The 21,078-nt window shown below is 36.9% G+C and overlaps 2 protein-coding genes and 1 long non-coding RNA gene across 13 annotated transcripts in view; all 3 read left to right on the top strand.

Annotated features, from left to right (window-relative positions):
- Positions 1-74: 74 nt before the first annotated feature.
- LOC100874990 (cilia- and flagella-associated protein 69) lies at positions 75-4,864 on the top strand. Of its 8 annotated transcripts, none has more exons than XM_076541121.1 (11): positions 75-309; positions 865-878; positions 1,018-1,450; positions 1,537-1,777; positions 1,868-2,168; positions 2,242-2,423; positions 2,499-2,650; positions 2,730-2,934; positions 3,002-3,605; positions 3,670-4,101; positions 4,198-4,582. In XM_076541121.1, the coding sequence occupies exons 3-11, from the start codon at positions 1,111-1,113 to the stop codon at positions 4,387-4,389; spliced, it is 2,649 nt and encodes an 882-aa protein (XP_076397236.1). In that variant the 5' UTR covers positions 75-309; positions 865-878; positions 1,018-1,110; the 3' UTR covers positions 4,390-4,582. The 8 variants fall into 8 exon arrangements, with proteins under 8 accessions (XP_076397236.1, XP_076397081.1, XP_076397155.1 ...); XM_076540966.1 differs by having other exon boundaries at positions 591-878; XM_076541014.1 differs by lacking the exon at positions 75-309 and having other exon boundaries at positions 336-878; positions 3,002-3,309; positions 3,391-3,605.
- The window catches only part of l(1)G0289 (plexin domain containing lethal (1) G0289), a 24,175-nt gene continuing 7,900 nt past the window's right edge, over positions 4,804-21,078 (top strand). Inside the window, exon 1 of the mRNA XM_003700453.3 lies at positions 4,804-5,436. Coding sequence (XP_003700501.1) covers positions 5,307-5,436 — 130 coding nt within the window. The 5' untranslated portion in view covers positions 4,804-5,306. The remainder of the gene's footprint in view (positions 5,437-21,078) is intronic.
- On the top strand, positions 5,443-20,500 carry LOC105664353 (uncharacterized). 4 transcript variants are annotated; one of them, XR_013041545.1, is made up of 4 exons: positions 5,443-7,440; positions 7,545-7,643; positions 7,741-8,013; positions 8,130-20,500. It is a non-coding gene; the product is annotated as an uncharacterized LOC105664353 (long non-coding RNA). The 4 variants fall into 4 exon arrangements; XR_013041544.1 differs by having other exon boundaries at positions 8,101-20,500; XR_013041543.1 differs by having other exon boundaries at positions 8,095-20,500.

Raw genomic sequence — 21,078 nt, 5'->3', positions numbered from 1 at the left:
GCATTAATACTCTTCTATATAATTTCAGAAACTTTTGGTTAAATATTATTATGTTCAAGTATAAAATATGGGATTTTTTCCACGGAATTCGAACTGAATTAAAACATACTGAGTCGGCGCTCGATTTGATAGGTGCGCCATCTGCGTTTCGTTTTAAAGAAATTTTGTAAGAGGGCACCACATGGTTGACTAATGATTTTGTTTCGTATTTTGCCTGCAATTTTTGACGCATTATTTACAAAGTTAGAGATAATGTGGTAATATTTTATTTTCTGTATGAATTTTGTGTTACGTTTAGAATAGAAGAAGGTAAGATCTTCGTTGCATGTTTAAATTATCCTTTGACTTTTTGACCGGTAAATTATTCATTATTTTAATAGAAATTCAACTTCATAATAATTTTTAGTCTATCGAAATTATAATATTTTCGTTATCATTACGGATTTATTAAACTCATAAAAATTGTTATTACTTAAAATTTTGACTTGCATTTCTAATAAAAATTACTGAGTATTTCGAATAATTATTTTAAATATTATTCATTAATTTTAAATTTACGAGTATTGTTTAATTCACTGTATACATGAAAGGTATAACACATGGAGCGAAACGAACTCGATATACAAGATTTTGATAAATTAAAAGTTAGCAATATTTGTAAAGAATTTAATTGTCTACCATGCATTAGCGAAATTGATACTAAAGCTGATAAGATACCAAAAGTATTATTTAATTTTAATAATCCTTTAAAAATTGATGTGAATTATATTTTATCAAAATTACATGAACTTATATCTGATCCAATAACAAATATTAGCGTTCTTAGAATATGTAGACTTTTGCATGATTATCTTTGTTATGCAGGAACTGATGGTTACGTATCCTTTAATAAATATATTTTCCTCTAATTTAGTTATTAGAATGACATGTATTTTATTGGTTTTTTAAAATAAATATAAAAGTATAAATATAAGATCATATCTTATTATTTTATATCTTCCTTAAAATCATATTTAGAAAATTAAAGATTTACCAATAGTAATCAAATTATTGAAATTTTTGGCTCAGAATGTTAAATTGGTTAAAGATTATGAATTATATCTTGATCAAATGCTAGAACTTTGTAGTTTACCACCTTTATTAGAAAAATCCTCTGAAGGCTTTTTTAAGAATGATATAATGGAACAATACTTTACGCTATTGGGTCAACTTTTTATAATCTTACCAATACAAGAACAAGCACTAAAAGTTCATAAAGCACTTCATTCTTTACTAATGAAACAGAGATTAAAAAATGCTGCTACAATAAAGCTCGAGCTTTGTTATAGAGCTGTAGAAAGATCAAAATTGCCAATCATTGTAACTGAGTTATTACAATCTTCCTCACCAGATACTTATCCAAAATTTTTGGAATTAGTCTTTTTACTTTCATCTATATCATGCACATGCTGTATGTACTAATTACTATATTTATTTTACCAAATTCTTTACTGATTATAATGATTATACTATGTACTTCTGACATATTAAATGAAGCTCACAAGATGCTCGAAGCTGGTGTGTTAAAAACCATACTTGCTAGAATGGATCTTCCTTACGCGACTCAGTTACATTGTACAAGGCCACCAGATTCGCTATTAATAGGAAATGAATATTCTGAAGAAACAACTGATTTAATAATGAATACTTTATGGGGTCTGATGAAGTCTGTTATTTCACCTAACGAAGTACCGATTAATTTGAAGAATATTTTAACATCTGCACATTGTGGTTTATGGTAATTCTTTTGAAGGCAAAATACTTGTGTACTGCGTTATGTGCCAATTTCATAAATTTAAATATTAAAGAGTTAATGTATATGATGTAGGGGTTTGTGTTATTCATTTGAAAGGCAAGTATGCTACAGTCAATGCAGGAAAAGCAGAATACGAATTAGGAATGAAATTGCAGTGATTATTCTTGTAATTTTAATCACTTTTCCTTCATGGAACATTGTTAGTAGCGGTATTGCAGATGATGTTATCAAATTTTTTAATGGAGTTGAGGCTGGATCTGTAAGAGTATTCTCCCAAAATGTAAAATTTGGCAGATCAAATGAAGATTTATTCTTCCAGAAAGTTTTATTACTGATCATAACACATTTAGCAGAAATTGATGCTTGTATCTTTGTAATTATTTTGATATGTTTTACTTAATGATTTCTGATAAAGGGTTCAATTTTATAATATTTCTTTTTAATAGTTAATGGAAGATAGAAAATTAATGAGAACCGTGCTTCATCTTGTCAATCCAAATGTTGAAGAATGTAAAATCACTTGGAATCCATCTCAATTTTGGGACCTATGGACATATGCTATAAATGCTTTGTCTGTGTTAGTTCCAAAAATGCCAAGAGAATTTATAAAGCATCATGGCACTGCCAGGTATCCAAACATAAATAAATAAAAACTAAAATGTTTTTAATATTGGAATACAAACGAAATCAATAATTTTAATAGATTATTCATAATATTAGAATGGTGTTTAAGTACAAAATTTAATATGAAGATAGTATTAAATTGGACAAAAACAGTTTGCACAATTATTTTGAATAACAATGTGATTTTATTAGAAAATTTTCGGGAGCATGGTATTACATTATTGCTAATCAGTTAGTTCTCTTTAATAAATTATTGTATCTTTTATTTGTTATAAAATGTCAATAATTTGATACATGTAATATATAACAGAACTTATAAATCGCATCTTGGATTTTAAAAAAATTACAATGAAGCATCAAAGAATTTTAACATTGGTTTTAATTTCGATTGAAAAACTGTTGAAAAAACAAACATTCTATCAAGAAATGTATGGAGAACAAAATATTGCATTAACTATGGAACTATTTTTTCGGTGTTTGTATCATAAAGATAATGAACTTCAAATAAATCAATGGTAATGTGTACTAACAGTTTCTGTTACAAAATATCTATAAAATGTTGTAATAAAAAAATTTTGTTAGTCTTTTATTAGCTATAGGTTCATACGTTTGGGAATGTATAGTACAGTGTCCTAAGAACCTAAAAAAATTTGTTAAATATGGTGCAGTATATATAATCCTTGATATACTTGACATTGCTCCATATCCTTCACAATGCGTGTTTCTGGGTATTTTGACTGACATGTGTGATAATTATTTTTGTGGGCCCTATTTATGTACATGGAGAGGAATTGATAAGAGAACTGGATTGATGTCTTTAGCAGCAAAGATATGGAGAGAAGAAGAAATACGAGTTAAAGTTAAAAGACATGCAGATGGTTCTGTTTTAGGCAAATTATACAATTATTTTAATTGCTACATAACAAAGTATAATACCTATAAAAAATTTAATATTATTTGTCATGTATTAGATGTCGAGTTACCTCAAATGGGCAATAAGCAATGGTCAGAAACTTACTGCACCAAACTAATGCAAAATGTTAGCCCAGCAATAGTTGATATGATTGGCTCGGTTAGATCAAAGATATACAGTATTCGAAGAATAATTGAAAGAGATCGAGAAAGATATCAATTTGCAAAAGAGCGTTATAACGTGTTCTGCGTTGATCTTTCAATGGAAGATCGAGTGAGTGTTACAAGAAAAATTTGTGCAATTACACCTTCTGCAAATAACGTATATCTGTTTTCAGATTACAATATTTTCCATAGATTTGTATTTTAAAATAAAAGTAGGTCAAATATGGGTAGAAATTTCTAAGTATTTTGAACAGGTTGGTATTACCCCACTTGGTATGGATGGACAGGCACTTTTCTTGATGACCCAGCGATATTACTCGTGGGGTAAATTGATCAAAGATAGAGAACAAACTATAATAAAATCTATAAAAACTAAAGAAGACATAGAAGAAAAAGATGAATATACAAGAATTCGTGAATCTAAACTTATTCTAGCATTAGATGCATTTGATGAATTAGATTACATATACAGAACAACAAACAGATTATATTTGTTAGAGAAAAAAGACAAACAAATTCAACAAGTTAATGCAGCTTTAAATTTCCCACTTGACTCAGACGATGCACATTGTCATAGAACATTTTCTGATAAGCCAACAGTTACGGTAAATACCCATTTTCTTCACTTTATATTTTATTATTGTACTGTGTATAACAGTATACTTAATTCATCATTATGGTCTAAAAATCTTTCTGTGTAGGCTATATTTAATCAACATCCAGTGATAAAGAGTAGTTTGATGCCAGATTCAAATTTTAATCAAGTGAAATTGCTTCCCGTTTCTTCATGTCATTCGTTTATTTCTGACAATGCGTATTCTTCCGAAATTTCTTTACCTATTGCATCAAGCACTTGCGTTCTAAAACCAAAAGAATTTGTTACAGACATGTAGCTACTGCGCGTATATCATACACGAAATATTTTGATAAGTCTTTAACTAATATTTCCTAGCAAAAATCTTTTATTATCGATATTTTGTTTTAAACAATGAAGGTTTAAACAATTTGAAACAAAAAATATGTTTAATTTCAAATACATGCTATCGAAGTGCAATACTAGTTTTGTAATTTATTATTATTATAAACGAAGAGTTATTTCATAAATTGTTAGTAAAAAGATCGAAAGTTTTTCTGAATTTCATTTTCGTTTGAAGCGTATAAATAAAAGCGTTCATGGATTAACCACGGCTTGATTGGTTCCGCCATTATCTTAACTCTTTAGCTTCTTTATTATCTAGATAATGTAACGGAAACTCCCCCAGGAGAGCGGGCGAAGAACGCGGCACAACGTAGAGCCAGTAAGAGCCAACATGCCGTTCGTGCCAGAAGTGTTCGTTGCTGTCGTCCTCATCCGTCTGGTACCGGTTTAAAAACGTGTCGGAACAAAGTCCTCGGGCGTTTGTCTCGCCTCGACACGCACACTTCGTGCCTGTTCTTTTGCAAAGAAACACGAATTGTCGCGTGTTCGCGTCGAAATAATCGTTGTCGCGCGAAATCGTATTCTCGGTGACACTTGTGAGCGGCATAGTGAGAACCTCGATATACATAAAACGAATCGTGGCTCGTTCTCCATTCGCTATCATTTCTCGAACGTTTCATCCGTGTCTGTTGCACCTATCCATTTTTATTTTCCGTTGTCTCCGTCTTTTTCTATCGTCTCTTATTTCATCTCCGTCGTTTTTCCATACCCCCTCTCTCTGTTCGTCTTTCCGTCATCGTCTCGTCTCGTCGGTCGCGCGAGACAGACGGGACTCGAAGCGCACGGATTTATATTCGTGTAGCGCAGGAGAGTTTTAGCCGCTTCGTAAATATGGCGTGTGAACAACGGTGGTGCTTTAACCGTGGCTGTGACGGAGCTAACCGACGATGGCTGTACATCCTGTTGCTGGCCTTCTGCGTACTACAGCATCTCGAATCGAGCGTTGCGGACAACAAGCTCAGTGAGTGTGCTTTTCAACTTGTTGCACCTATGCGTGTTCCCTTTTCAGATACAGTCTCGAGGATATCCTCTCTCGGTGAAAAGACGCGATCCGAAATAAGAAAAAAAAAAAAACAGTTTTGGGATTATTCATTAGAGAGAGCATTGTTAAGGAAAAAGGGAAAAGTTTATACCTCGAACAAGAAAATGAACGTACGACTCATCCTACGCTTACTCTACTATACAATTTCACTGAATGTGATTGTATTTTTTTAAAGAGACAATTTCCTTCGTTCGTATCTCTTATAACACATTTCTCATCTTAGTAGTTACCGAATCACTTAAAATATCTATATAACAAATTTGATACATTATTGAACGTTATGTTAGATTTAAAGGTCATATAATACATGGCGATAAAACATGAGGTTATAAAACGCGTTGTGATATTACACGTTGCAATATAATCATCTTTCATAACACGTTTCTCATTTCAATAGTTATTAAAGTGTATATAATTACATGAAATTTACTGTACGGATTACTAGACATTTTTGATTTCTAATTGTTCATTGAATCGAATATTTTTACTTCGATGTAACCAATTATCGATAATCATTCGATTACTTATTATTATGGCACTTGACATATGGTCACGTGACTTTAATTTACTGTAATCAATAATTAATTCTGTATATCTGTATTTGTAAATCGAATGGCAATTACAATAATTGCGAAGAAGATTACTGCGTAAATTTACTATTTAATTGTATGCGTTGCGTGATTCAAAAGTCATACAAAAAATAAACGCTATTGATCGATGCGTTTCTTCGCATGTTTCAAGGTATGGTCGAATCAATAACTCGATCGATTTCGCCTATTTAATATACGATTGTGTTCGAATGAGCACAACATAAACTTTTTTTCTTCCTGCCTTTCATGCTGTGTAAGATTATTTTGTTTCCTGTTCGTTCATTTTCTCGAAGTACGTCGCGATACTTTCTATCTGAACAGGAACATACTTTTATGAAAGCTATCCTGGCGATCAGTAAAATGGGGAGGGGGATTTCGATTTAGCAACAATACTGACAAGTAGCAAGTGCAACCGTTCACCGTTTACATGTATACACATACCGTCGTTATCTAAGATCGCTAGATAAAGATAAAAGTTTCATGCTATTCCAGTGATACGAAGAAGAAAAAGCACGTGTGTGTCCGTTTTTCATTCTCGGTGTGTATGACTGGCGAAATTTCTGAGATGACAGATCGAGAGGTTATCGGCGTTTGTCATACGTTTGCCGATTTCTTATACAGTACTGATTTTATGAATAATTTTACATCACTGTTTATTGCAAAATCGTGATGGGGTCATTTATCTGACATTTTTTCTAAAATTATTCTTTTTGTGTACTATTCATTTACATAGTATCGTATAATAGAAATAGTGGAATGGCAGGTTATGTTCTCCTCCATGTTTGACATTTTAAAACGGAATATCAATTACTTTTCTCAGACCTTTATCAGAAAATTTCAGTATGTTTTAAATAGTTATTTCTCGTAAGAAAATTATACGTTTTAATATTTTATTAATGGATGATGTAACACTTCTGTATGAAAAATATTTGACCCACAGCAAAGAACTTTCTATTTACTTGATCTAATAATAAGTTAAGATTTTACTTATTATTACAAGGGAATATTTGTTTTCTTACTGTTTTATAATTAGGAATTTCCTTAACCTAGGAAAGTTTATTGTGATGTTATCGGTGTATATTTTCCTTATTAACTTTTCTGTTGGCTTTTATCAAACAACATTCAATATACAAATTCTAAACAAATATGTCTGGAACTGTGTAACAGATGTTCTATTAAAAATTTGATTAAAATTAGTTTTGAGTGGAAAGGTATTAAAGGAACGGATTAGGATTCATCCTGTCAACGTGGGTTCAAATCTCTCATAGGGCATTTAGGATAATTGAAAGGAAAGAAAACTTAAATAAAAATATGAATAACTGCAAGTACAATGGTAAACAAAAAAAAACATTTAAAACAGCCACTTGTGCATACAAATATTTGTAACTACTATAATGAACATTCTATATGATTTTGATAATACTACTTTTATTTCAGAGTATTCCCATAGTTTGTTCGACATTGATATTTTTTTATTGGCTGCATTTAGATGATACATAATTGATTCATTTTATGCAACAAGATCAACGGATAACAGTAAGTTTAAAATGTAGTACACAGTAAATATATCACAGAATAATAAATATTTCTCTACCATTTTTTCTTTTAATTATTTGAGATTTCTTTTTTACAGATAAGTAAAAATAATAGGAAATATAGAAGTATTAAGCAGTCGATAGTTAATTGAGAAATTGAAAACATACATGAAACTTCAATTGTCAGAGTTAAAAAATTCTTGAATAAATACAAAAAATATGATACTGCTAATAATTCAGACAAATCTAAGAAGATTGTTAGAAAGTTATACAAAACTGATGGTGTTAGTTATGATGATGTCATAATATAATGAATACATATTACAAGCTGTATCAGAGGTTTTTGAGGAAAAATAGATAGAAAAATTTAGGTGACTACCATAATCGCTAAATCTTAATGTTATTAAGCATCTGTGGAATATTTCAGTATGATAGTTAATTATTTTTGAAAGTTCCAGTTTAAAAATGAATTGAATGTATTGCACAGGATAGAAGATATATAAACACTCATGTTGCGTTTACAAGTGACATTCGAGTACAAAGTGGTTTTAGAACTGTTCCAAAAACAAAAAGGGTGGTTGTACGACGCGAGAACGCTCGTGAACGATCTACTAGGTAGCCTGGCTCGTTTCGAGTGGTTTTCGTGGCGACGATCAACAACGCTCTTGTTATGCTCCTCGAATCACAGTCGTGGGACTTGCACGTAACGAGTGTACGTGCCACTCACGCGAAACAAGTCGAAATTGCCTTGTACAAAGGACTGCGAAACGCGAACACGATCCTCTCGACTGCGTTGGAAAAGCGGGATTGCGCTTTCCAAGCCGAGCTCTGCTCTCTTTCTGTTCTCCATCGAACATTCGCTCGTTTCAAGGCTGCGGGACCAATTAAGCGACAATGGGACTCGATCGGTGTACGGGTAGATCTACTCGTGCAAAAAGGACACTCGCGAAGGTTCAAGGGGAATTATGTAGTAACCCTACGTCGCATACGTCATTTTTCGACGCGTACATTTATTTAGTATACGAATATTAATTATGGTTGTGTCATCGGTGGTAGGGTTTTCGAATCAATTAATTGCGTCGCTACTTGTATCAGAAGCTTTATCGTGTGCATAGTTGCTGTCAATGTTTGGCGATATAACGGAAAATTATGTTTCGTATGACGATTTAATAATTAAATGCAAACGAGGAGTTCGTAAAAATGCATAGCACTTTACGTTTACTGTTGTTTTTTTAATGTCTGGTTTATTTTGAGCAGTTTATCTTTGATTTGTTTAACGATATCGCAAAATCTTTATCGTTCACTTGCCACTTATCTCTTTACGAAAAGTCAGACCTTATCAGTTCTCGTATCATATGCATTTAATATGTTTATGTTAGCATAGCGATAATATTCGGTAGCTATTTCTTGAATTTATTCGATAATCGTATCTTTTATCATAAAATAGTTAATGTCATCATAGAAGGTTCAACGTTCTCCTTGAATTAGTTCTTCGAATTGATGGCTTACGTTATTTGCGGCGAGTCCGAACTAAAAATAGGGAACATCTGAACTTGTTGGCAATACATGCAGTTGAATTCATATATTCACCGCGAATGGAGCCAACAGCTTAGCCCAGATCTCCCCATCGACTCGATTAACTTCGCTGCCCTTAATATTGTATTGTACACCCTGTACCACGTTTACAATTCGATTGAACCGTGAGCAACATTACAATCCGGCACTCTTTTCACGTAGAGTGATTCGGGGAGTCGGTAATATGGCAAGAAAATGAAAAATTGGAAAAGAGCTTGAAATGTTTGAAACAACTGCACTTCCGGCGCCGGACTATTCGATTTCGCGTAACGCGATTGTTTAACGTCTTTCACCATTTCGGATTTACAGCTCGATCTCATTACAGAACCTTGCGCGTATAGATGAAGTTACTTAGGATATTGACCTTTACGATATGTGTCAAGATCATTGAAAGGTGTACTTGGTTCTGTAATTACCGTATTGTTTCGCGAAGTGTCATATTTCTCGTCCAGATCGCGAATCAGTTTGACCTTGCTGGTCACCGAATATGCGTACCTCTTCGACACTCGAAAATCATCTCGAATTTGAATATTCCACAAAGCGTCGGCGACGCGCTCGCGAGAGGAAGCGAGCACGAAGATGATGCGTACACGCGCCCGCACGTATCCGGTTTCTGCGACGTATATTGCGTTCAATATGCTTGTAACACGACATAATCCTATATCGTGTTCCACGACGATGGGTGCAATGCACGTTACGAATACCCGCAACACAGACGGGGACAGTCTTTTAAGCCGCTTCCTTCGACGTAAATCTACACCTTCGCCGCATGTTGCTACCACCTCGAGACTCCAACCTTTTGCTTCTTCTTCTTTTAATCCTTTCGATACGCCAGAGTCTACTTTCCAACAGTATTTGGACTTATCGCTCGTGGCGATCTCCTGCACTAATGACCACGGTAGGCTAGGCTTCCCTAGGAAAAACACTGACGTAGTGGAACGAAGCCCCGTCACTACCGTGTAAACGTTTACTCACGGAAATTTTACAATATTTCGTATCGAGCAATTATATTCGCTTTCTCGAAATTTCTACCAATCATTTTTCTATTGGAATTAGGACTTTATGCCGAGGAAGCATAGTCCTTTAGGATCTTGCGGTTCTCGCTCGTCATTACCGCAATTAATCTAAGCGCGTATAGTACTGTATATCTGTAGTGTAGAGTAACCAGCAGGATAATGATTATCGTGATAATTTCACCGAATGAAGTTGGAACGTGTAAAAACGAACGTTTCTTGGTTCATCGTTGGAGACGTTATCCGAAGACCGTAATAGAACATCAAGCTCGATAAACGAATTTTTCAAACGTTTTTTTCGACTTGCTTCCCTATCGTTGAGCGGAGCGTCGTCATTGGAAATTATTGGTCGGTGATCTATTAATTTCATCGGCGGTTAATTATCCCTGTAAAGAGGTCAACGTCGCGCCGTACCATTTAGTCATAACAAATGTTACGCGTTCGCGATACGATCAAAAGGGAGCGATTAAACTCGACACTTAATACGACACTTATCCACAATGTGGTTGACCTATAACTCGCGTCGTTCGTACGAGCCACCAGTGTGTAAGACACACGGGCCAATCAAGATTAATCAGGAGGACCGTCCGCGAAAAGATGACTTAACGACCACGTCAAATGGAGCACGTGGGCGTTTTACTTACTCGAATAATGTACTACCTTGCTATCTATGTGTTATCTTTGCAGTATTAATCCAAAAACATTAATCTGTCCGTATCGAACATTTAAGTAATTGATATCTTTATATCGATCGAATTATTCGGAAGTTATTAAGTGTCAGGATACGATGTAACATTTTAAAATAATGTTGAAAGCAAAAAGTGATTTGGCAATAAGAGGAGAAACGATCGCTTCGCATTCTTTTCACCGTGTATCGAAACGTTGCGATTGCAGCGTGAAATTTCGAGTTCGTTGCACTTTTAATCGGCCATCCGAACTGAAAGATGATCGATTTAAAACGGAGTCGATACGTTTACGTATCGCTTGCTTGTAAGCGCTTCAAAAGACCGGAATGATTGTTCGCAAAAAGAATGCTTTAATCGTTGGACATGCATTGTCCACTAAGGCCACATATTTGGAACAAGAAGGAACTCGTGTTCAAACCCACAATTGTACAGCCTAAAAGACAGTTATAGTAGAAAGTTATTTTCGTGATCGACGTTCGGAGGTACCTTTACAGGTAGTAGTCCGTGGAGAACTTATTTTCGTGTTGTCAGTGTCGTGCTGGGGCTTCTCTTACCGGAAGCTCACCGTCCTGTTGCGCGGACCCTTCCGCTTTTTGCATACAGATACACTTTAATCGAACGAATCGTTCATTCGATCACGTTTTCACGTATTTACTTTTGGTTACCTGTCACGCGCACGAGAGTATCTTTTATCGGATACATCTTTCGTGTAAAACGCGAGTTCTACAATTTTATACCCAAACGAAACCAAGATATTTGACCCTGGCGAGCTGTTCAATTGCGAATTTCATTTCGTTAAAAATAAATGCTGAATTTGACAAACAAAAGATAAATCGAAGTCGTGAATTCCAAACGACACAAGTTCACCGATTAGCATTCTCACAAATATGTTTTCCTTAGTTCCTTCCATTTCCCGCTAATTTTGTTCGTTCTTTTCACCAGATATAAATAGTCTGCACCTAGATATCATTAGTCACCTGCTACTAATTATGATTTTACAATTTAGGCAAATTGTAACAAGTTATCCGTGTTCGCAAGGTTTGTTGCATGTCGCAGTTGCCTTTCCGGGGTTTTTTGCAACGCTCGTTGAGGTTCAATGCAACTTCCGTCTTTTCATTTTCCTTCCTGTTGCTTTTATTGGTTATGCCGCTATTAACAGATTTCTTTTGTATGCGTATCTCTTCTGCGTTACATTTTTATCGCACGCTTCCAATTGGCTGTGAAAAAATAATGGATTGCGGTGCATTTGAACGCAGTGTTGTGACAATAGCGTAGAAAGGTGTGTGCAAATCAATCTTTGTACACGAAAGAAACTATGACGAGCGGTATCATCGTTCGCGTGAACAACAACAAGAAAGGAACGGTATGATCGTCGTTGGTCTTGTCTGGCAGCTATAAGTAAGTCGGCGCCAAATAATTCATGAGATAATTTCTATCGAACGAGATACGCGCCGCTCTTGCTGCTTACTGCTAGCCTCGATAACAATTATTGACTCAATTCTCCGGGCACGTAAGTAAATTGTATTTAACGAACTGTTCTGCGATGGATCCTCTTAACTCCTCGCCATCTAATCGCGCGATTGAACGTTGCCGGTGCTGAAACAAATGTCACTGGATGCAGCGGACGATGTTTGTATTTCTCTGAGTTAATTTTTTCGCTCTTTAATTTTGAAGACAAAGAGAAAATTTTTAAGATAATACACATTACCATGACTACAATGTCCTTGAATTATTTTCGGAATTCTAGCGTGTCGCTAAACAGGGAAAATAAGGTGAAACTCGATAATCCGGATTTTGCACGTAATTACCTTCCCGATTGAGATACAGGGTCAAAAGTTGGTATACGACGTCGTTCGTTCGGTAAGCTATCGAACAGCGCGTTACGATCTTTTCAACAGCTTATTTGCTGTACCCTTCGAAAATTTGAAAGTTGAAACGCTGTGCTCGAGACAAGTGCCTAATTTACCCGACGCTAACGGCTATGCTGAAATTAGATAAAGGCGAGAATTTGTAGCTGAGGTAGATTGCCGTATTACCGTAAACGGAGTTGTGGCAGCGGAAAATTCTTGCAGTTGCAATCTCCTGTTGAATCGTTAAACGACACAAGAAATTCTTGAATGTATCCTCGTGTTTTCTTTTCGCTCTGTTTATGAAATTGTTTCAACGATTGCGATACGAGGCTCGCGAGAAAACAGGTGATAAAAATACGCGGTCATAAATGGAAGGTTAAATCAAGGCTGCGGATGCATATGTTCGTACTCTCGATAAAGATTACGCGTTTTATATGCGTGACACACATTCCGATACGTTCAACGTAATCTCCTGCCCTCGACGACGGTGACCACGACGACAACGTTTCAACAATGATCGCTTTTAAAACAGCAATACGCTTGTTTGATTTACGAAGGGGGCAAGTTTCGTTTATTCGTTTTCTTATTTTTTACGCAGCTATCCGTGACGATGTAAAAAAGAAGACACGAAGGAAGTGGTTATCTCGGCTCGTTAGTCGCTCTCTATTCACCGTAATTTTTATATTTCTTAAAACATTTATCTACCGATGCACCATCAAATATGCATGCTTTCTCCGTTACGTCGAGTGAAGTAATAGGTTCGCACATATTTTTGTAACATCGATCGAGAACGAAAGTTTGTTATCCCGATGACGAAAAGTAAGGCGAATTTTGCCAGTATAATATATCGAATTAGCTTAAAAGCTTTTACTTCGTATTACGATGGTTTTTACTTTACCATACGAAATCTTTTATACGTATTTCGTGTCACAGTGTTTTCTACCTACTCAGTGATTCATTATTTCTCGGTGTCGTGAGCGTGTACAAAATGTTAAGAAACGCGTTTCAGCTTCTTCGATTTGTTCATATTTGATTGGTCCTCCAGTTGGCCGCGTATCGATCGGTCCGGCAAAATGTCTCTCATAGAAGAATCGACTAAACGAAATAGCGCGTGCTCCGCGATTCGTTGTTTCGCTTCAATAGGAACGACTTCATTGAATGACAAAAAGCAGTTTTGTAACAGTATCAATTGAAGGAAATTCGTACTGAAAGTCACGATGCTTATTCATTTTCTAAAGCTACGCACACTAGCTTTACGCGTGTAGTAAAGAGACCGGGAGAGAGAGTTCTATTTGTGTTACGATCGGTTAAGTATAATACTGGTGTTACGGTAAATATGTATGCACATATGGTGAACGAACGCGCATACTAATTTTACCGGTAAACGTATACGCGATGAATTTCAAATTTTCTTTAATAAGAACAAATGTTGACGCTATCGTGGATGCGTTAAGTTATTGCATGTTGAATGACCGGTTTCGAAACATGCAATTTCGATAAGATTCGATGAGAGAAGTATCGCGGAACAACGCTTTTATCGCATCGATTGAAAATTTGAAACTCGAGGAAAACTGTGGTGTTAATTTTGGTATTGATTTCTTCGATGACTAACTGCTGATTATAGTAAACTGGCGATTGCGAAAGACAGGCTAATATTTTACTGTCGTAATCGTCGTAGTAGTGGTCATGGCATCGAAACGTCGTCGTTTTCTTTGGAAGATGTTTTTGAGGTCAAATGGCATTAAGGTCTTTGTCGAGCTGTTTAACTAGAAAACTGACCCAGACCGATATCGAATTTTTCTTTCAAGTTCGATCGGTAGACCGAGCGGAACAGTTTTGATGAACATTAGCATATTCGTATTCTTCCGTTCTCTCTTTTGACCAACGTTTTGGTCCATTTACTTACCAGATACTGCTTTCACCGCTCTCACCGTGACAAATCGGTCCAATTTGCCGTAAAATCATTGATTTCTGATATCGTGGATCAGATTCTCTTCTGTTGTGCCGTTGTTTTTCTCCTCCGTCTCGTTACTGGAGCGCAAACACGCAAAACTGCGCCCGTATACGGCATCGATTCAGAATTGATTTCAATAAGAAATAGATATCGCGGCGGTAGAGAATATAACATTACAATGATAGCGAAATGCTAGAAAGTGGTAGTCCTTAGTAGTTGGACTGTGAAATAGTTGAAAAGCGGAGAAGACGAGGAAATTGGGATATTAAGAAGATTATGCTCCAACGATTTCAAGCGATAAATCGTCGAACCAGATGGAAACTCGACACTTTCATCGAAGATCGCGAACTTTTCTGCGATAATAATACAAATTTCCAAAGTAGTTAAAAATAACTCGGGTATCCGTATATGCATAATCGCGTCTAAATGCAGTGTTCATGCATTTAGTAAAGTAAGCATTTCATTAAGATTACAGGAAGAAAATGGAAATGCTCATTCGATTATGAAACATAAAATGCACGTTTTAGATAAGCGCTGATTGTAGTAATTATTGTTTTTGTGTAAATAGTTTTTTTCCTTGAATCACTCCGTCTAGTCGATTACTGGGAGAAAACAGATCAACGCAAGTAGAATGGAAAAGATAGTTAACGATAAACAAATTATGATAATTTCGAAGAACGTCGATCGTGAAATACTGATTACGTTGACGAGTTTCAAGGCCAATTAGTACGATTACCGTTCCGCGTTAAATTTGATCTACTCGTCGATACTACTGATAAGGTGATAGATGATTTATGTCCATTGAAGGGAGTTGGTAATTATTTCTATTATTAGAAATTCGTGACTATCGAATATTTTCCTGACAGAATTATTTTTAAAGGTTTTACGAACCGCAACGATTTCGACATTGAATCGTCGAAGAATGTAAAATTCGAAGAAACCACGGATCGATTAATTGTTCAGAGGTTTCTTCTGGTAATGCAGTTATCGAAGAAGTTTACTGTGCAGCTCGTTCGATGCACAAAGAAAACTGATTTGCAATTCATGCCGCGTTAGCTGTGTCTCGCCGATCGGGCTAAAATAGTCACCTAATAAAAACACGGAGAAACGATCGAACGCGTTGTTTCATTGTCACGTTACAAGTTCTTGGGGGAAAATACGTTTCCGATTAAGAATATCGGCAGGAAATAATAAGTATTCGCGTACATTTACAATTAGTATGTCTTTTAATTATTCCACTATTCGTTCTTCCGCTGTTATTTTACCGTAGAGCGATTTTTCAAAGTAAACGCGGGTCGAGGAGCGTAGTTACGGGGTTAATAACCACGGGGTAAAATGCAGAGCCGATGAATCGATAGGGGTATCGAGATCTCGCAGTCTCGTTTTTCATGGCACAAGCACGTCCCGGGGAATAATGGTCGCTTTCACCGAAAACCACCGCACACGAATCTCGAGGTCTTCGGCCCTTCTCTTTCGTGGCTGCTCCTCGTTTTTTCCTTTTCTTTTATCCCGCCGTTACAGTATCGACATGGCAGTTCTGGTATAAATATATTAAATGGTCTAGAGAAAATTAATCGAAATTTCCGGTTCGTTGCTGACCAATTCACCTGTTGACGCAATACGACGAAACTTTCGCCGCGGCGAATAACCGTTTCAACGATCCGGTATAGCTATATTCAGGAAAAGTGAATTTCCTTGACACTCGCTTGTGCGCGTATCATTTCTCGCGAACACGCTGCAGGATAGAGAACGCTAATTTTCGTTCGAAATTGGAAGTTTTCTAAAGTTCTAGAACTCGTTAATCTTTCGCAACTGGTCGATTACATCAGTGTTCGAACGAGTAACGAGTGACTAATAATAAGATAATACGTTGTACGAAAGAAGCGAGAATTATACATCGTGCAACGTTTATGAATAAACGTCTTTCATGTTTCTACAAATAACGAAGGTAATCGACGACGGTCTATTCCATACAATAATTCCTTTTCGTTATCTCGTTGTCTCGAACGGCTCTTCGATTAACGCACTTAATCATCGCTCGACTAGACAAGAATTTCCTCGCGTTAGTTCGAACGCGATTAAAATGCAATTAATATTTCAGTTAATTTGAAAGAGCAATTGATCGCGTTGCGTCGACGCGATTGAAACGCAATTAATATCACAATTAATTACCAAAGGCTAATCGAATCGTTGCGTTCCACGAGTAGAGGAGAGTAGATTTTGTCCTGTGACTTTCGAGGTATCACGTGCGTGGGATTTCTTTATAGCAGATAGACAGTTAGCAGGACTTCGAAAGATGCTATACACTTCGACCGGCTTCGTCCTTGCATTTACGTAAGCATCGTTCGAGTACGCGTTACGCAAATAACTTTAATTACGAGCCAGTGCCGTTCCTTGCGAATACGCGAGATGTTAACGAACGATTAATCGAACGACTAAAAAACTAGCGGTAAAAACGGAGGAGGCCGTATACGATATATTATGCGAAATATATGTTACATTCGAAGTTGTCGAACGCCAATGGAACAGAAGTGCCATCGGGGGTTTCCAATTGGCACGCATCGTGTAACGACGCGTTATATCGCCGCGAGTCACCTCCCTACGTATCGGTTAACCACGAGTCAGTTCGGCTCGTTGATCTCCGTTCACGGCAATATAACGAGAGTCTCCCGTAATCGTTTGTCAATCTCCTTCGCGAGTTACTCTTCCGAAGTCGAGGCGAGTAACGACGATGGTATCGTTGCGGTGCTCGCTGACCTGAAAATCCTTAGGCCGTGTCGACGTGTTCCAGCACAGTTCGTGTCGCTTTTTTTCTTCAGAAATTTCTAACGAGTTTCAAATGCTGGTCGAAAAAGCGAATCGTTCCTCGAGACGCTCTAACGAACTCCAATAATTGCATTTCGTTGTCGTGATCGTCGGTAATTACCATAATGCTCGCCGATGTTCCAGTTTTATAATCTTCTTAGAAATTTCTGGAGATATCGATCGCGAGATATCGATGCTTCGAAGTTCGTTGTCCTCGAGGTAGTATCAACTTCTAATCTCGTAAACGTTTCTTCGTAACCGTGAGTCGCTAATCTTGCCGGCTTTCTTTCGTGGATACCTATTTTATCGATTTTCCTCCGGCTGCGGATCTCGTTGACGCGTTCGTCGCCGTAAATCGCGCATCGTTATTCTTTCTATGGTGCTCAATTACGGTCGTAATGGTACCGTGGATGCGTTCCTTCGGTAGGAACGCTAGCAATTATGAGCAACGACGCGAACTAATCGTCGACGAATTAGAGAGGCACGCGTTTTTTTCAGGCTGATTCAAACGATAGGTATGTCGAACTTCGGGTCAAATTAAGATTATCGAAACGAGGCTTGTATCGCATTCGCTAGATAAGCCGAAGACTTTCGAAATAAAGCCTCGTTTATATCGTGAAACTTTGCACGATAGCAAAATATTTAAAACGAACATTGATTTTCTCGCAGGCCCGTTATCGACCCTCGTGTTATGATTGCCGCCAATAGCCGAGGAATGTCCTCGTTAGCACGTTGCTTCTTATAATTAGCCATTTGTATGCGATACTAAGCGACAAATAATTATGTATTTTACCTTAAGAATATTAATCATTCGTTCGCGTGGACATTTTCACGAAACCGATGCGTCACAAGCGCTATTTAGAGATACTTTACTGTCATCGAATCTTATCGGTCTTTTTGCGTTTGAAAATTTCTTCCTGTGGCGCTTGATCTAAACCAGCTGGTTCACGGTTTGTCGCGAACAAAAAATCTGTTTCTTGCGCGAGAGGAAAATGTGTTTCGTGTTCGTAGCACTTTTTTCTCGGCGGTTCATCGTCTCGATGGGAGTGTAACGCAACGCAGGAAGGAAAATGCACGCCGTATTTGTGTACGCGGTGAAGCGTACTCGATTGTGAAAATTTCCCACGTGTCATTGAACCGTTACGTTCACACACGAGAACCGGGACCACAATAGGGCACGACCTTTTCTCCACGATTCATACGCCGACCAATGGAAAGTGTTACGAATACGTGCTGTACTCCAAAGTCTTTTCCGACACGCGTTTATCCTCCTCTACTACCGCTACAAAACTTTCATCTACTATTCGCTACTACAGTACCAACTACGAAAGTATTTGTATCTTGATAAATATAACAATGTAATCTTGACACGTTTAGTAAACGGTCGTAATATTAATTGCGATAAAAATCGTTAAATTTAACTTATCTACATTACTCTGAGTAGGAAACCTCCTTCGTGTTTACTCCGTAATTTTACCGGTAAAGTTTCTTTAAATATACAACTCCTCAAAGTTTAACGTTCTCCTTTGTGATTCCATAATTTCTTCGAGGAAGTAAAGAATTGAAAATAGAAGTTGCTAAGACACACGTAATTCGACAAAGACGTTCACCAGAAATACGTAAGCTAACAGACGCAGAAACATCTAGAACCGTTTCAGTCTTTTCGACGTTGTATTTCTTTCGTCGAACAATGCTCGAGAAACCACGGCTCGCAAACTTGGAAAACGTGGTAGAAGCAAGGAAAAAAGGAACTCGATGCTTTTTACCTCCTAGCAGTCGTAATCTAACACAAAGACAGCCATTTTGTATAACCTGTTTTAGAAGAGAACGTTGAGTAACTTTTACCTGATTCTATCCATCGTTCGAGAACAGCCAATCTGGAACGAGAATTTTAAACGCCGCGCCGTCGACAGTTTTCGCGGAAGTGAATATTTTACGGTCGAGTGTACCATGAAATATTATCTCATTTTTACGTCGGAAGACTATTCGGAAATATTAGTCATAAGGATGAATTTCTGAACTATTAAAAAATTGCAGATTTACTAATACGTTGTTTTGCTATTTTTGGAAAATTGGTTCTGAAGTCGGTTCACGTGTGTGGTTCGCAGTTAATTGGTTTACAACAGCTTTCAAACATCGCGTTCGCGGATGGTAATTGATTTTTTAATTGAACTTTGCATGTAATCAAAGTTTATTTTTTTCAGCATACCTTTCTTCTGTACGATTGTACAGTCTGGTAGTTTAGCGTTTAAAACCATTGTTACTTTTCCTCGAATTGCCTCCAAGTTCAATCAATACAGAATCCTGCAATATTAATGGTTAGCTTTGGAACGGGAATGCTATAGGAATATTTTGTTATCGGTTGGACAATCGTTCCATTTTTTTTACCAATTTTTGCGCGTGTTAAATTAAATTTGATTAAAGTTCAAAGATCGTGACAATCTTGCAAACTTCGACCAGGCACTATGTGCGAATTATTGTGGTAATTTTAAGAGAAGCTGCGAGATAACGTAACTAGGAAAGAATCAGTCCGTGAACTTTTAGAATGCAAATGCGCGAGTAAAAAATGAATGCATATGTTCCGTCGGGAAAAACCAGGAATATTTTCCAAAAAACAGAAGAACACGTGCAGAGGGTAAGCATCCTCCCGAGATGTTCGGGAACGAGTTCTGCCTGGAGCTATTTTTACAGGGTGTCGCGTATGATACGATACGGGACAATCGTGAGTCACGTTTAAAAACTGGTTCGTGGATTGTGCGTTACGCGTTTGCGCATGCGTTGTATAGGAGGTTTCAGGATAAGGGACCGATACTATAGTTACAATCGACAAAGTGTCGATACTGCCTTTTCCGATAGTTGCTACAAGTTATCTTTCGTTTACCGAGAAAACCTTTTAAAATCGATGTACGTATGGGAGAGAAACAATGCGTGTGCCGATTCTCAGCGTCAGATACCGTAAACAAAGAGTAGGGAAATGACGGAGTGGACTTTCGCTATATTGCCACGGATAGAGTTTTAGGATGGAAAAATGTTTGCGATTCGCGATATAATAGTTCGCTCGTGGCAATATTAACGCGCGGTGAGAATCAGCAATCTGCGTGAAAGTCCTTGTAAAGAACTCTTTTAGTTGGCGATATAAATAATAGTAATATAGCGAAAGTCCACGGTGAATTCGCATTGTACATTAACAACGGTGGTATACAAAGTTATAAACCGCTTCAAATGTTATTCGATTCTTGAATAAGTCGCTTGAAAAATTCATCGCTCCTTACAACTACCTGCAATTAATGAATTGTAAATGATAAGCTCTGCTCGGCGAAAGTAATTTATTCGTTTGGCAGACAGACGCGCGTATTGCACCGAGATGCAATCAAGATTCTGCACGATGTACGTCCTTGAACAAGCAGGAATAGCGAACAATGTAGTTTTAAATTTTAAATCGATGCTCTCGTTTCGAGGTAACGACGATGAATATATTTTGTGATACGTCTGGCCACGAATTACGTCCACGTTATTACGCTGACAGTAACGTCACCGTAATAATTAACGATAA

The sequence above is a fragment of the Megachile rotundata genome, chromosome 1 (assembly GCF_050947335.1).
Source record: "Megachile rotundata isolate GNS110a chromosome 1, iyMegRotu1, whole genome shotgun sequence".
Lineage (NCBI taxonomy): Eukaryota > Metazoa > Arthropoda > Insecta > Hymenoptera > Megachilidae > Megachile > Megachile rotundata.
The sequence above is the reverse complement of the archived record's forward strand: the minus strand, read 5'-3'. Positions and strand labels throughout refer to the sequence as shown.